Source organism: Clupea harengus, chromosome 3 (assembly GCF_900700415.2).
Source record: "Clupea harengus chromosome 3, Ch_v2.0.2, whole genome shotgun sequence".
Taxonomy (NCBI): domain Eukaryota; kingdom Metazoa; phylum Chordata; class Actinopteri; order Clupeiformes; family Clupeidae; genus Clupea; species Clupea harengus.
Genome location: NC_045154.1, coordinates 6,337,113 through 6,352,107, shown reverse-complemented (window position 1 = coordinate 6,352,107; position 14,995 = coordinate 6,337,113). Strand labels below are relative to the sequence as shown.

At 44.4% G+C, this 14,995-nt stretch overlaps 2 protein-coding genes across 3 annotated transcripts in view; one reads left to right on the top strand and one right to left on the bottom strand.

Moving 5' to 3' along the window:
- Positions 1-1,510, top strand: part of necab2 (N-terminal EF-hand calcium binding protein 2) — a 69,038-nt gene extending 67,528 nt beyond the window's left edge. For both annotated transcript variants that reach the window (XM_031564400.2, XM_031564399.2), the window contains one exon: positions 452-1,510. In XM_031564400.2, coding sequence (XP_031420260.1) covers positions 452-480 — 29 coding nt within the window. In that variant the 3' untranslated portion in view covers positions 481-1,510. The remainder of the gene's footprint in view (positions 1-451) is intronic.
- Positions 1,511-2,279: 769 nt separating this feature from the next.
- slc38a8a (solute carrier family 38 member 8a) lies at positions 2,280-12,203 on the bottom strand. Its single transcript, XM_012832379.3, has 11 exons — positions 12,123-12,203; positions 11,642-11,966; positions 11,016-11,214; positions 10,620-10,776; positions 7,028-7,132; positions 6,520-6,577; positions 5,505-5,619; positions 4,673-4,820; positions 4,044-4,243; positions 3,890-3,941; positions 2,280-3,009 (listed from the first exon to the last, which is right to left on the bottom strand). Exons 2-11 carry the CDS (start codon positions 11,828-11,830, stop codon positions 2,907-2,909), a joined length of 1,326 nt encoding a protein of 441 aa, XP_012687833.2. The 5' UTR covers positions 11,831-11,966; positions 12,123-12,203; the 3' UTR covers positions 2,280-2,906.
- Positions 12,204-14,995: the final 2,792 nt, after the last annotated feature.

The following is a 14,995-nucleotide window of genomic DNA, read 5'->3' as shown; positions in this document are numbered from 1 at the left end:
TGTGCACCAACTGACTTGTTTGATGACTGGAGAAAGACATATTTATTAAGAGTAAACCTCAAAAACAACATTGTGTTTTAATTGTTAGAGTGTTTGATGTCAGTCAACAGGAGACAGTCCTTGGTCATGTTGAGATAATCTTAGTCTTTCAAATCACTTCTGAATCGGAATCGCATAATTAACATCATACTACTCTTGGCAGAGCTATAGGAAGGAACACACAGATCTATTTTTGTGATTTTTCTGTAGAAAAGTATTGCTTATGCCAACTTCAGTACCATTAATGCCATTGTAAATGCAGATTCCTACTACAAAAAAAATGCATAACCTCAAATACCTCAAAAAAAAAAACTTGAGTATTGTATGTATACTGTGTTTTTCTAATGATTTAAGCTACGTTGTCTGTCCCCTCCCATTAACATTGTCTGCTTCCTATCTCTTTTTAATGCAGCTGCCTGGTGCAACTCAAGCAGAGAATGATGTGACGAGGCTTCTCTGCCGGTGGAATGCGTCCACCGTATGCCTGAATGCCCAAACACTCTTTTCTCCTCCTCCCCCTCTCTCTCTCCTTATCCCTCACGCCCGCTCCCTTTCTGCTTAAGCCTTCTCTTTCCCTCTCCTCTCCCCCTCTTTTGTAATTACTTGTTTACACAGTGTCTGTTTGATATTGAGGCAGAACGCAAGGTGTTAATTACAGAGAACGTTGAGCAGATACAAGTTCATTTCCCCGTGACGGCTCTCACATGTGAAGTTCTGGTTCCGCTGCAGTCTCTAGTCAGAGCTGCAGTGGGCTGATTATACTGCACATGGATTCTTGGAGGCTGTGAAATCCGTCTTGTCGCAAAAACAAACACCACCCGACTGTGGGAGACGACAGTATAATATTAGCTTTGTTTTACGCACTGGGGGTGGGATCTGTCTTTAATTCTTGACAGTGCAGTCCTTTAACACGCTCACTCACAGACATTTGTGGCTTGTGTTGAACCGTTTGCCAACAAAGCAGGTCAACGTTAAGGTGTTCCTTCACTGCTGTAGAGGCTTGATGAGACTACTTTTATGCCAGTACTAAACCTCGCAGCATATACAGTATATCTCGCTAACGATCTTCAGTGTTCCCTGCAATTGAACCATGCGTAAGAGCGATACCCCTTGCTTCTGTCAGACAAACATTATTATGGGAATTAAAACTGTTTTGACACACCATTCACACAATACATGGAAGAGATCCACCACAAACCAGTGTAGGCATGTGGTCTACACAATCAGAACCATTATAAGAGCACAGTGTATGTGAATACGTATTCACTAGAGAAAACAAGGCATATGAAATCATCAGTGTAAACAGGAAATAGAGAATTTAAAAAGATTATTTAAGATGGAGATATCTATTTATCAGAGTTAATCTTGTAAAGTGATTTAGTGGTTTGCTCAACGATCTTGTTTTTCTTAGATGGATGAAGCAGTAATGACATCATCGTATTCTCCTTCAGAAAGACTGACATAATGTTTTCTTACATTAGATTAATTAACTAGGTCTCAGAATTAGGTACAGCCAACATCTACCAGTACTTTGAATACATGTGTATTCTCAGTCATGTCCATATTTGTTTCTTTTCAACAAGGACTCCAGAAAACTAGACCCTGAAGATTAGTAATGATTAAAACCACAAAACCGAATAGTACCCTGTAAAGCTGGTCAGCTTCTGTGAAAACAGGTTTGCTCTGGTCATAGCAGTAGTGCCCTGGCAGTTTCAGTGACCCTCCTGGCTGTGGGATGATCTGTGCAAAATGGCTTTTCTGTGCCCTTTTTCTCCCTTATACTGTACCTCACCTGAGTGCATGTTCAAAACGAATGTCCAGTAACTCCGTAGTATTTAGCTATGCTACTTTCAATGGGGTTTGTGCAGTTATGTTCTTTTATATTATTCCAACAATATGAAGTTAAATATATGACCAGGAGAAGGACAAAAAAAAATTACAGAATGAATATTCACTTTTATGGCATTGTTTAATGAAATATTAATTCTTATACCTATGTATGTTTCAGTAAATCTGGCTTTCTCTTGATGTGAGTGTAGAGACTTATTGCTGGGATGCAAGCATTATAGTCGTTTGAACTTTGTTTAAAATTGTAGATTATGTAGAGTGATGCAATTCAATAAAAATCGAAAAAAGGTGCCAAATGAAGTAATGTCGTTTCTCTCCATTCAACGTCAAAATGACACACACACACACACAATAAGTATCTCATATAAAACATGACTTTTTTTTTATTTTTTATTCAAGCCAACAGGCTGATCATTGTACAAAAAGAAACAAATAACGTATTGATGCAAGTTCACAAGAATACAGCACTAAATAAAACATTTAACGTTGAAAGCAAAATAAGTTACGCCCTCCTTGTGTCTGTGTGTTAGTTTTGGTACCAACGAGTTTGAAGACTCGTTGCACTTTCAATAACAGGAAATTGACTACTTGTCGGGGTAATGAAGAATCTAGAACATACCAAGCCATTTCACAGCATGACTGCATAATATGCATGTGCTTTTTCCTTATCCTGGTTTCCAATGAAAAAACATGAGCCCCTCCACATGAGGGTGAATAAATATTAGATGTTTCCCACTTGGAGGCAAATTCACTGCTTACTTGTCTTAGTGCGGTGCAGTTCACTTGTTTTGTTGTTGTTTTTTTCCCCCACCCACTGCACACACCACCTCCTCCACGTCCTTAGGCTGACGCATAGCATTTCTCTAAAAGCACACAGCAGTACTGTTTTGATGCCACTGATGGTTCTGTGTACAAAGAGAGCAAGCCTGACTCCAGTAAACATTCCTAAAAGAAATCCTCTAGATGACGCCCCCTGTGAATACACGAAACCCCTGGCTGAGGGCACGGAGAGAGACAGATTAGATTTTGTTCAGGACCTGCATGATGGCTATGGATGTGCTCTGTCCGAAGATGAAGGCGCCGCAGATAAGCGTGATCACACCCCATGCAGTCAGAATCACCCTTAAGAACACACACACACAAAAACAAAAAACACACACACAGAACAACATGTTAGCCCTTTAGACACACAGAAAAGAAAAGAGGCTTTAAGGATTTGAAGATTTTACTTGAAGTCTGGGGTACTAATACTGTAGTATTAGTATTAAAAGTATTACCCACACCATGACTAATATATATATTATTGTTAAATAAATAAAAAATAAATAAAAAGGTTTATAAGCACAGGTCACATTTTTCCTATCGTGACGGTCTAGTTTTGGTGCCTCTGTGTCCACTGCAGCTTGTTCCTTGTTCACAGGAGTGGAGTGTGCCCTATGTGGAGCTCTGCTGCTGTGGCTAATCCCCATCCCAGTCTAGTGTGCACGTTCACAGATGGCTTTCTGCACTACGCTGTTGACCTCTGTGGTTACTGAAATAACGGTTACATTCCTGTCACTTTAAACCTGGGCATTTCAAGTTTGGCCATTCTCCTAGGACCAGATAGGCCTAAAGGTGGTGTTGCCAATGTGTATGCTACCCATTGGCTGAATGCTACTATTCAGACTATTCTCTGTCAACTGTAATGACGGTTGTGCGTGACACCCCCAGGAAATCAGCCATTTCTTAGCGTCACACCACCATGTTGCACCAACAATTATGCCAACATCTCTTACACAGGTCCGAACAACAACTAAACCTCTTTAACCTGTATACCAGCCTTTACAGATTTTCTTCCACATAATTGTCAATAATAATAATAATACTAATAAGTGTAACAGTGTAGGGTTTATCTGCAGAATTGTGAACACATTGGGCTATGAGAAAAACTTGCTAAAACACGTAGAACCCTCCCAGCTCACCCACACCCTCACTGTCTACATCTGCCAAGGGCAACACTCACCTCAGATAGGGAGAGATGGGCTCTGTCTGGACTGCAAATACAAGGCAGAGACCTGCAGAAATTTCACAGTAAAATAAGTCTTTTAATTAATTTACGTCATGCACCCAAATACTGGTGGAGAAGAAAAATGAAAATTCTCAGGAGAGGGACTCACCTGGGAAGATGAATATGAAGAACGCACCAATCCCCCCAATGACACTGATAACTTTACTGATGTCAGGGACAAAAACAGCCACGAGGAGGGTGATGCCGATCCAAGCTATCGTCAGCACCAAGCGGGTGTACATCTCGTATGATTCTGTTACAACGTTGCACTTGCTTCTCAAATTCAGCAGCGGGTCCTGAATCACAGACCTTTAAGGGGGGGGGGGGGGCAATGTAACAGTCTCAACACTGTCGTTATTACTTTAACATTATTTTATCAATTTTAGTACTCCATTATATTATACATTACTGGTATTCAGCTATGGAATGTGAAATTGCAGTGTCAAGTGTAAAAATTTGAAAAACAAATATAAAGTCAAATACAAAAGTAGAACATGTTTAAAGCAATTTGAGAAGAACATGTTAAGTACAGACAGGCTAATTAAGCAGTACAAGAAGAGGGAAAAGAAAAGAACAGACAGGTATAGAACATATAATACAATCATGTAGGTGTAATTGCAGTTCCCTCTCAGTTCCTTTTTCAAGAACTTAATTTTTCTTTAGTCAAACAATGCACACAGCTCTAATGTGTAACACTCAAGGGTTTAGTGTTGGTGTGAAGTGAGAGGTGAACCACACCTTCCGAGCAAGAGCACTATGGGATAGATGGTGATGATAGAAATTCCAAACAGAAGCCGGGCGACGATCATGAGGAGATCATCCCCTGTGTACGACATCAGGACATCTGGGGCCACTCGCCTGCCAAAGGTGAGGTACCCATACACCCCTGGTACAGGACAGAAGAGGAGGAGAGAAGAGGGCAGACAAGGTGTGTGAAGGACAAGCTTAACTTTGACAGAGCTGACTGTCAAGAGGCGGTTGTGAGGTGCTCATTTCTGAAAAGCTAAACTATTGCTCAAGGAGAAAAGCCCTCCCTTCAGAACACCTCTGATGTCACAGAGTTTAAATGGAATCACTTTTGTATCGATTCCTTTCTGAAGTGCCAACCTGTTGTCATTTCAATCCATCTCGTATGTCCACACTTGTTCCCTGCCTGAGTTCTGGGATAGGCTTCCAAAGTGCAGAGTAATGGAGAAAGCTTGTTAGCAGAGTTTTGAAGTGAGATTTATGTGGCCTGCTGTTCACCCTTCCCCTGTGTGAACTCCAGCGACTGTTGTGATTACCAACTTCATTAAGGATATTCTTTTAGGGGGCGGAATGGGGCTATGAAATGGTAAAGTTGTTCACGGTCAACTAACAAGCAACTTTGCAAAGGTAATGATGACTCATTAATAGCTGAAAACATCACAAGAAACCGCACAACTTGTAAATCAGGTCATACATGATTACAATTATTCATGTACCACATTTACAAAATTACAGAAACTCAAGAAATGCAAAACAAATCTAACATTTAAATATGCCAAAAAGCTCCAAGTTAAAATCTTTGTTCCTGAACAGTCTTGCTTACCAGTAAGAGAGTAGATGACCAAGCAGATAATCATGGACACCACAGAGATGAACACCCAATGGGAGAGCTTCTTGTTCTCCATACTGCTGTAGATGGCTATGCAGGACTCGTGACACTGGAACAGAGCGCAAAATGGAGCACAATCAGATCCCTCCCAGCACTCCCCCACACAAGTCCTACTGATATCCAGAGGGAGTGTAGGCTTGAAGTGCAACCTTGAAGTGTGCACCTGGTGCCATATAGAATATAAACATCTACATGGCAGCTAAGCCCCTAGAGCTAAGAGTGTTAATATGAAACAATCATTAGGACATTCGTATTTACTTGGCATTCATCATTAATTCACACAGGGTTGTGAATGGAAGTGTCCATCTCCCTGTGCATATCGGGTCAGAGACCTATTGCGCTGGTAAGGCACACAGTAACAGGTCCCAACCTCTAAAAAGATCTCGCCTTCCACCACATCACACACTGCATGCACATAAATATCCACCCCCAATCACCTTGCTCCCCCAATTGCTGAATAATGCTGAAGAGTAAATGTAGCATCCCCCCCAACCTTCATCGGATTTTCCCCAACTCCCCATTTCCTTTGCACAGTGATTCTATATCCGCAGTTTTTTCCATCTTCCCATTCTAGCGCAATGATCAATCTGCCTAGGGGCAGTGGTGTCCAGGGACTCGTGCCTTTGTGCATCTCCCCACATTCCTTTTATTACCTTTTTCATAATGCTCCCCCTCCCCAGGTTGCCTTGGTTACATGGGAGGATATAGAGTAAACCTTGAGCTCAAGGACTGTGAGTGAACACCTCCACTTTTTACCTTTATTTTGCCCTTCTATCCAGTACCTCAACAAGTATGACCTTAGGGTCTAAATAATGACATCCTCAGGGAAAATGCTATGCTCTATTCTTCTATGGAAATGGGAAGGGGAGGGGGGGAGGGGGGCAAATATGTGCTGTGCCGACCCATGAGCCTTTGGGCGGAAAAGGGGTCAATAGGTTTGTCAACTTACCTGAAAGCCAAAGCAAATTGTTGGGATGACGCTGAACATCGAAGCCCAGGAACTTAAACTGGGGTTAAAAAAAAAAGATAAGAGAGGCGTTTAGTATCTCTGTGCAGGCATGCCGCCTTTAAAACAGGTCATGAGCTGGAGGAGCAGGTTTATGGATGATCATTATAGACAAGAACCCTATGGACTACATGGCAAGGCTGACATTAAAGGTCCAAAGTGTCCTAAAGCTTTTTAGGGTCAAAACTAGTCTTGTCTGCATGTTTTAGTGAGTACATTCCATTTTAGAAGGTTCTCTTTACCATACTGATCGGTCAGAAATGTTATTATTCAGAAATTGTATCATTTGTCTCAGGTTTGCATATCTTTGTAACTGGCTTGATCCAGTGTTGATCCTCCTCTGGCAACCACTACGAAACTGTATAGACGGTAAAGGTTAAACATGACAATACAGGCAAAAGTAAGTGTAAATTGCGTTTCAACTAGAAAATATGATCCCATGTTTACTCACCCACTACTATATATAGGGGTAACAGGGGTTTCTTGGTCCTGCATTGTATGGTATTTGATGATCATAGCCGCAGTTAAATAGGTTGCAGCGAAGGTCCCTAAAACACTAACAAACAAAAAAAGGATACAGCAATGAATGACAGACTTAAAGCAATGATATAGGACACCAAGATGCATTTAAAAAGGTCTCCAACAGATCTCAGCCATTTCAAGAGATTTCACTGGGCCGCTTACATCTTTATCCAAAAATTGCTGTATACTGTAGTACCTGGGTTCTTCTGAAATTATGAGTCAGCAGCGTTGCTTTCAATTTATCCAGAAGCTTTTTCTTATGACTTGTTATAACGGAATTACACATACACAATGGGACATCAAGAGGGCAGGACATACTTCACAATGACGATTACACTGACGGTGGACAGATAAGGTTAAACACAGGGAACACACACATGTATCAAATGTAACAGTCTCACACACTTCGACTAGACACAGAAGGGATGCACAAGGGATAAACAACCGGACCACTACAGCACAAACACCAAGAGTGGTGTGTGTGTGTGTGATGTGTTTATTATGTGGTGTCTTCCAGTGTTCCATGTGCAAATGTTTTCAGATTTAATGTTTCGAGTGCCTGGTGTTTTCCCCTTCTATTAATGTCCACGTGTATATTTAGTTAGTGATTAAGAGTCAGTATGTTGTACGAGTGCCCTAATCTAGCTTCTGTGGTGTTTTGGTGTCTTTGTCTACCCTGGGCCTGTAGAGTGTATCTGCGTATATAAGCCCGCTCCATTTTGCCGTTCAGTATCAGTGTCTGAATATTTGTGCCAGTCTTCAATAAACAGCAAGAAAGCCAAAGATATGCCTGATTGAGATCGCTACATTGGTGTCGGTCAGTGGGATCCAAAGACGGCCACGCTCAAGATGACGAGAAAACAGCTGGAGAGCCTGTATGAGTCCACAGGAGCGTGATTGGAGCCAGCGACCCATGACCAGTGCAGGAGGGAGGAAGGACAGACCACCGGCACTGGAACCGCACCGGGGACTGGACACACCAGTGAGCCTGCACCAGCCAGAGGAAGCATCCATTAGAAGAACGACGGAGTCAACTAACTTCCGTCCGACAACCACGGAGACAACAGAGAGGTCAAAGCTGCCATTCTTCAGTCCAGGTGCAGGTGGTGGCCAATTTTAACAGCTGGTCAGCGGAAGAAACTGCGGTCCAAGTGGCGCTTGCTTTGGAAAGAAAAAACGCTGCAAGTGTTGGAAGATCTGCCATCAAGATAAACAAGCCAGCTGGCGTGCCATTACAGGAGCCCTCCAGCATCGTTTCGGCCACTGGGTGTTTGCTGATTATGTCCGGGATAAACTTGCCACTCACCAACAAAGTCAGAGAGAGAGAGCCCGGGTGCTTACGCAGCTGACCTGTGCACTCGCAGGGGCTACCCCACCTTTGGTGATGACCAGCAAGAGGAGTGCACCCTACAGGCCTTCACCTGGGGTTTGCAGCCAGAGCGGTTGAAAGAGCAGATCAGCCTTAGCTCTCCTGGCTCTCTGGTTGCGGCCCTGGGCAAGGACAGGTGGGGTGGGGTCCTGCGTTCTTCTGGGCTGAAACACTATGAGAGACAAGCCGAGCTGAGTGAGGAGCGACGAGGAGATGGAGGCAACCCGCCAGGCAGCAGCAAAATCCCCACAGCGTCTAAAGCGAGCAGCGAGCCAGTCAGCAGTGTGGGAAGGCTGGGTATATTGCATCCTGCGACCCTGCTCCTAAGCTAGAACACCTGGAGCTTGGGCGGTACGGCTCGCTACCCGGCAAAGAGAAGTCAAAACCACCAGGCTGGGCGGCGACGAAGATGCGGATTGCCATAGTGACCAGGGAGAGACCTCAGATGAGAAGGAAGAAGCCTTACGAGTGCTCGTCACAGGCCAAACGGTTCCACACCCATTCTGGCTGGCCAGCATCCAGGCTGCCTGGGTCCTGAAACTGTGGCCCTTCACACCACTGGTAGGAAAGAGCCATCACCCAGTAGGCCTGCCATTACCTCCACGGCAGTCCAAAGAGCGTCAAAGCCACCAAATCAAAGAGAAGCCATCCATAGCCGGACAAATTCCTGTGCTGCCGCCGCCACGCCCATAGGAGAAAAGACTGAGCGGCAAAGGTTGTGTTGTCAAGGCCATGCCCACCCTTGAGGAGCCAGCATGCCCCTGCTGAAGACACCGTGGCCAGACAAGAGCCACCCAGGGCCCAGTGTCTGTACAGGGAACCTTCACGTTTCCCCCGCCAATTCCAGGGGACGAATCTCTGCAGCGAGCAGCAGCAGCACCGGAGAGCTGAACAGCTTTCAGAGACCAACAAGCCAAGACAAGCCGTCAACCGTTGAGACCGGGCAGGCCGTCAGGGAGCTGTACCAGCGGCGCTGTAAAGGGCTGGGCAAGTGTCAGCGATGCCAACTACGACAGCTTCTGGAACAGTTGCATTTCTGGGTCGACTACCGCCGTCTCCATGAAGTCACTTGCAAAGATTCCTGACCCTTACCCTGCATCAATCAACGTTCACTACGATAACCAGCCTTCCAGTGGGAGAAGACTGCACTGCTGTTCCGGTAATAGCGGCTCTGCGAGTTGCCTCATCGGATGATGATGCCAACAGCAGCACCTTCAGTCTTCAGCAGCTGCGATATAGCAAGCAGCGATCTTCAGCAGCCACCAGCAAGACCAGTGAATAGGAGCTCATCGACCCCGAGCAACTGCAGCATGACCAGGTTAAAGATCCTGTTCTTGTCCAGGTCCGGTCCTGGACGGGGGCTGGTCAGCAACCGCCCTAGTCCGCCATCTCAGCCCTGGACCTTGAGACTACAGTTCCCCATTCCCTCTGGCCCCGTCTCAGAAAGGGCTGCTGTGTCGACACTGACAGGCTGCTGGGGGTCTGCACACATTCTGGCTCACCCCAAAAGGCACGCCACCTAACCCCGTGCCTTCCCCACAAGCACCTCACGTGCCCATAGGTGCGGTCAGCAACCATGTCAGCTCCCAGCACACTTAAGAGCCTGTGTGTTGCAGGCATGGGCTGAGGGGACTGATGTGGCATGTACTGGGAATGACGTGTAAATAACTGGGTACTTCTTTGTGTTTATTATGTGGCATCTCCCAATGTTCCATGCGCAAATGTTGTCTGCATAAGTTGGCTTTGTGTTCTGAATTGGACTTTTCCTTTTTTTGTTAATGTCTACCTGTATTTTTTGCGATTGTTAGTGATTAAGAGTCAGTATGTTGTGCCCTAATGTAGCTTCCCTGGTATTTTGGTGTCTTTGTCAACCCTGGGCCTGTAGAGTGTGTCTGCGTATATAAGCCCGATACATTTTGGCATCATGTATCAATGTCTGAATGCTTATGCCGGTCCTCAATAAACGTAAGGCCAAATTTACACCTGACAGAGAGAGATTGCTACAATACTATAAATTGGTTAGCAACAGTGATGTGATGCTCACCAAGAACAGCCAAATAATTAAATAAATACCTTACCAACAATTGCCATGATGTTATTAAACCTGCAGGATCCCTGCTTTATACAGTGAAAAACCTGATTAGCTGCCTACCTTGTGTACTTCTGAATGCCGATCTCTTTGGAGATGGAGAGGGGGAAGACGAGGGTGACGCACAGGACGGAGAGGGTGAAGCGCTGGTCTGTGTACCAGTGATAGGGCATCTCCGCCTCAGGTAATCCGATTATTAACTCATAGATAGAAACGCACACTGAAGGAGATACACAGCAACAAGCAAACAATCAGGTCACTACCGAGTAGACTGAGAGGGGCATGAGGACAAGACAAAGTCAAGTGGATGCTTCACACTGGTGTGAATAGGGGGTGTTCTTATATTAGGATGACAATCTCAAAAGATGTAGCACAACATAATATGACCTAGTATAAAAGAAAAATATTGCTCCTGTCAAAGGGTAGTGCGATTTGTAAAGGTAAGCAACTCAGACTCACATTTCTGCAGCTGATCTCCCACAATAACAAGGAAGGCGATGGAGATCATGAAAAGATTGAAAATGTAGCAGATCTCACACAGCTTCCCAATGGATGCCCCGCACACACACCGCACCACGGCCTGGTATGTATTCTGGCCACTGATGGAACTAGAGTAGCCCAGGATTATAAGACCGCTGATGAGAAACACAAGGCACACCTGGGTAAAAAGGGGAGGAAAACGCATTAACAAGAAAGCCAATTTGTATTTTAAAACAGTACAAAAGGCTGACGTAAATACGGATGTAATCCATATAATATTTTGTGAGATGGGGAGAGTAAACTTTGGCAGGATGATTATCACTCACTATGACAAGACAGAACAAATCAATAGGCAAACGTAATACTCAGTTAACTACGTGTACCGTACCGTAGCAAACTCAGTTTGAAAACAGCACCTGAACATTCAAATTAAGCAAGCTGTGCTACAGGTGTCGAAAGGAGTCAGTGGCAATAAAGGCTAATTAATGAAGGCTAGATAGATGACAGTTAATAACATTCCTTAAACATTGTGGAAATGTGACAGTGTATCGGTTTGATAACGTGAACAGAGCGTGCAATTAGCCTTGTTTCTTTAGGGTACTAACCAATTCCACCGTCACAGCAGTATGGATTCCTCCAGCTTTGTCGAAAGCCCAAGGAAAGTTGAGAAGCCCGGCACCAAGCGCTGATTTAAGCATGATGAAAATTGCGCCGAAGGAGCCCAACCTGGGGCCTCCTGAGTCCCGCGCAGGTTTGCCAAGCAAGCTAATGGACTCCCTCGCCAGCTCTTCCATTTCCGACAGCAAGCCACGACGAGACTTGAGGATACTTTTCCAACTTTTCGTGCAAGCGGATCTTAGTTCGGAGCGTTCTCCCTAACCCCAGGTGCACCAGAGAAGGAGGGGCTGGGTGGGAAGTGTCTTGAGCCTCCTGTTGTAAACCAATCACAGTAATAGAGACGATTATTGGTTATAGCCTTTTCTCGCTTCACCACACTAATAGTCGACAGGTCTTAACAATTGATTTGACATTTTCATTCACTTGCAGGATTGCACAGATCGTTGTGGAGCTGAAATACACAGTTACCGCTTTTAATGTGTGTGTAAACTGTTTGTTCTTGTTGGGCGTCTTTGGAATGCCTTTGCGCGTAGACACGAACTATCCTTCCTGAGAGAGTTGATTAATTGTATCCCAGTAAACTATTAGTCAAAAAGAAATTGGTTGTAGGTGATTGCAATTGCAAGATTAACTTGACCCCTTTTTTCCCTACCACTTAACAATTTACTAAATTAAAGCAATGTACACCCCGAATGTGAATGTTTTAAAGAATAACGTTACATGCACCATGCGCTAAACTAGACTACTAGAAGTTTATAAACGCTATTTTAATGTCATGTCACAAATCTGCTGTTTCCATACATCTCAGAAATGTTGAAATGTAATGGCAGCAAATACTTTCAAGTGTTCCAACTATTCAGTACGAATTTAGGCTCTTGATGTTGGATACATTTAACTTTTATCATGAACTGTTAGAAAAGAGGCATATTTACTTGAAGCATCTCAACGCAATCCTTAAGCATAGGCTACCTGAGGATGCACCCTGATGGAAGGCAATTTAGCAAAACAGTGTAGTTATTGCTTTTGAGTCACATTTTCCACAGTGGTTCTTACCTTGAATATCATAATTGTATTCCCCACAACATTGGAAGGTTCAGCGTGCATATCTCTCTGTCAAAACAAGAGGAGGAGATGTAATGATGTAGGCTTATGATGGCTTACTTATTCTGGAAAGAAAGTCTGCAGCCTCATAATCATATGTATGCTAGGCTTCTACATTTTTGTTTATTTCCTCCAACATTTCTATCTTGTTTCTTTCTCCTTTCTATTCCATTTGAAATTGTCTGGTCTGAAATAGGGGGGAAATGGTACAATTCATGAAAAATGAAGTATCTTAAACAAACATGTTTAGAATCCACTAATATTTTGAGAAAACCATTCAAGTATGGCCTTAGAATTGTTTTTGTATGGTCAGCTACACCCTGCACCTATCAGTGCAACTCGTGCCCCAACCTTCCTGTCCTAATTCTTAACCCCATTGCAAACACCTCTCTGCCAGTGTGGAAGGACTACAGGACATGCCCACCCGACCTCTGAACAGCACATGACCTCTGATAAACACTTTGAAGGCCTGTTGTAAGGTGTCCAAGTCATGTGTCATCAGCATAGGGTTGTGTCAAAGGGTCATGAGGGCATGTGTGTTTTCTGCCTCCATGGAGAAGGCATCCCAGCACTGTGTGTGTGTGTGTGTGTGTGTGTGTGTGTGTGTGTGGGTCTGTGGGTGGTTGCGCTGGGACGTTGGGCTGGCGTTAAGGGTCACTGGTGCTGGAGCCTGGTGACTTGGGTCTCGCTGCCGTTTCCGAGACCTCTCCAGACCTAGGCGACCGGCCAGAGGAAGTCATGAACATACCTGGGATTTTTCCAAGAAAGAGAGGAGAGGATAAGGGGGAGGGGTGGGGCTGCATGTGACCTCGTTTAGGACAAGATTTCAAAAATCCATTTAAGCACAGATAACTGGCCACAGGGTCCGTTCCCATGTTCATGTAATTAGAGGGCATCATGAGCCCTCATCCGAGAGGGACCAGTGACATTTTCACAGGCTATTCACCCCCATTAAAACTGGATCAGCCTGAGGTCTTAGAAGGACCGCCCGGCCCCCATCAGGTTTAATAGCATTAGTCCGCTTCATAGCTGGCGTGGTCAGAGGCAGGGGCGACTGGGAGACTGATCCACGGCCGAAAGGCCAGCCCACCTGCAACAACCCCCTCTGGTTGGATAATCAAAAGTCAAGCCCTCATGTTTAACATGTGTTTAAAGAAGTCTACTGCCACTAACCTGAGAAAATGAGTGACTCGCTTGAACTGGAGAATATCATATGGCCATCCTGCACTGGGTGTCAATTAATCTTACGCAAAGTAATCAGATTCCTGAAGAATACCCAACAATACATAGGAATGTGTCAGTTTTTACATTTGGGCATATTTGGTGGAATTGCCGTCTCGTATATCATCATTAACAGGGGGAAAAGTTTACAGAGATCATCAGGTTTAGCTGAAATGTCACTCTTTGGCATGCCAGGGCAGATCAGACACAAAGTCACACGTAACTCATCGGTCCGGGATGAGGTATTTGATACTGGACATAAATGGCGAAATAAAATAAAACGGCAGTGACAAGAGTAACATTTCAGGTGCAGTCGTAGGTCGTTCAGCGCTGGCTTTGACAGCCCTATCCATCATGTAATAGGCAGCGGACAAAAAAGGTTTTCATAAACTTCAGCAGCTCATGCACCCCACTCCACCCCACACACACACCTCTCCCACCTATCCCCTAAATGGACCCCAACTCCAAAGGCCATGTAACTGCAGGGATTCAACAAACTTTTAGGAGGTTTTAGTGTCCGTCCACACCACTGTGCTGCTGTAGAGTACGTCACTGAAAGCCCTTTAAGGAGGACCCACAGGCCCAAAATCGAGGTTCATTACAGGGAATTGGGAGCAAATGTGTGTGACAGTGAGCCAGTGAGTGTTACATTTTTCAATCAATTCTACACTTAATGAAGGAGTATGTACCCAGTATTTCAACCTCAGCAACTCAAAGTATAATATTTTAAGTGTCATTTAAAGCAATATGCAATATTTCTCATGAAGTTGGTTTTAAAAGCTACCCCAGTGAGCATAGCCTCATAAGGTGGCGATTTGCTGCAATACACAACCAAAATCTCAACCGATGTCCTCAAATGTCCACTCTCAGCCTGAAATGGACACATCATTTCAGGTTCTGCTACACAGTGGAGACCTAATCAGTCATTCATGAAAGATAGAAAGTAGTACTTTGGAAACAATTGTTCCAAAAATATATGTACCGACCCAAAAGGAGCATATCAATATGGCCATAACTGG